Source organism: Gekko japonicus, unplaced genomic scaffold (assembly GCF_001447785.1).
Source record: "Gekko japonicus isolate JY-2015 unplaced genomic scaffold, Gekko_japonicus_V1.1 scaffold2530, whole genome shotgun sequence".
Classification (NCBI taxonomy): Eukaryota; Metazoa; Chordata; class Lepidosauria; order Squamata; family Gekkonidae; genus Gekko; species Gekko japonicus.
This window is the reverse complement of record NW_015162027.1, coordinates 96,159-96,966: the sequence shown is the minus strand read 5'-3', so window position 1 is coordinate 96,966 and position 808 is coordinate 96,159. Positions and strand designations below refer to the sequence as shown.

Sequence of the window (808 nt, the reverse complement as noted above, 5' to 3'; positions counted from 1 at the left end):
GGTTGGGGTTTTTTGTGGGTGGGGGGGATTCATTTTAAAAAAGAAATTAAACTGGTGGCGGTACATAATAATTGCCCGCCTCTTTCCTAGTAGTTGTGACGGCTGGAAGATGCCTGGATTTCTCCTTCCTGGACTGTACTGCACTGCAAGGGACTCTGGCAGCCCCACGTCACCCTGTCGGTTTGACTCGCACTCTGCATGGGGGGGGCACCCAGCCCCGGAAACTGGGGGGGCGCAGCTCCCCCCCCACCCCCCTCTGGGACTCCGCACTGGCCCTGCACCAGACTCTTTTCAGACGATGTAATATTTTCATTTTTCCTTCTCCCCTCTTCTCCTTTTGTATTGTTGATACCTCGGCAGGGGGAAGGCGTGGCCGGGGGGGGGGAAGGGTCAGCAGGTCGCCAGCGCAGGGCCCGCCCGTCTTCCCCTTGGCGGGGGCAGTAGAGAGCACCGCCCCCCCTGCTGCTGCTGCGAGGACGAGACCCTTGTGGGGAACTGGCAGCGGGGGGCAGCCAGCGGCGTGCCCCGAGCCCCTCACTCCAGGCAGTGAAAGGAGGTCGGGCACCTTCCCGAAGGACGGCAGCAGTCCCGCTCCTTGTACCAGCATTCCCTGGACACAGACGGAGACAGCGCCCCCTGTTGGACAGAGGGGCAGCTGTCCCGAGACACACCCGATCCCCCTCTGGTCTCTGTTGGGTTTTATAGGAATCGGGGTAACCACTTTGTTCTTTTTGGGGGGGGGAGGCGGCAGAAAGGGCAAAGGATCTTCTAGTTCCACTCCAGCCTCTCCTCCGCCCTCACCTTCCTA

The 808-nt window shown here is 60.9% G+C and overlaps 1 protein-coding gene across 1 annotated transcript in view; it reads left to right on the top strand.

Moving 5' to 3' along the window:
• LOC107105528 (lysine-specific demethylase 5C-like) overlaps positions 1–802 on the top strand; it is a 38,511-nt gene extending 37,709 nt beyond the window's left edge. The window contains exon 28 of the mRNA XM_015405521.1: positions 94–802. Within this exon, the coding sequence (XP_015261007.1) occupies positions 94–99 (6 nt within the window). The 3' untranslated portion in view covers positions 100–802. The remainder of the gene's footprint in view (positions 1–93) is intronic.
• Positions 803–808: the final 6 nt, after the last annotated feature.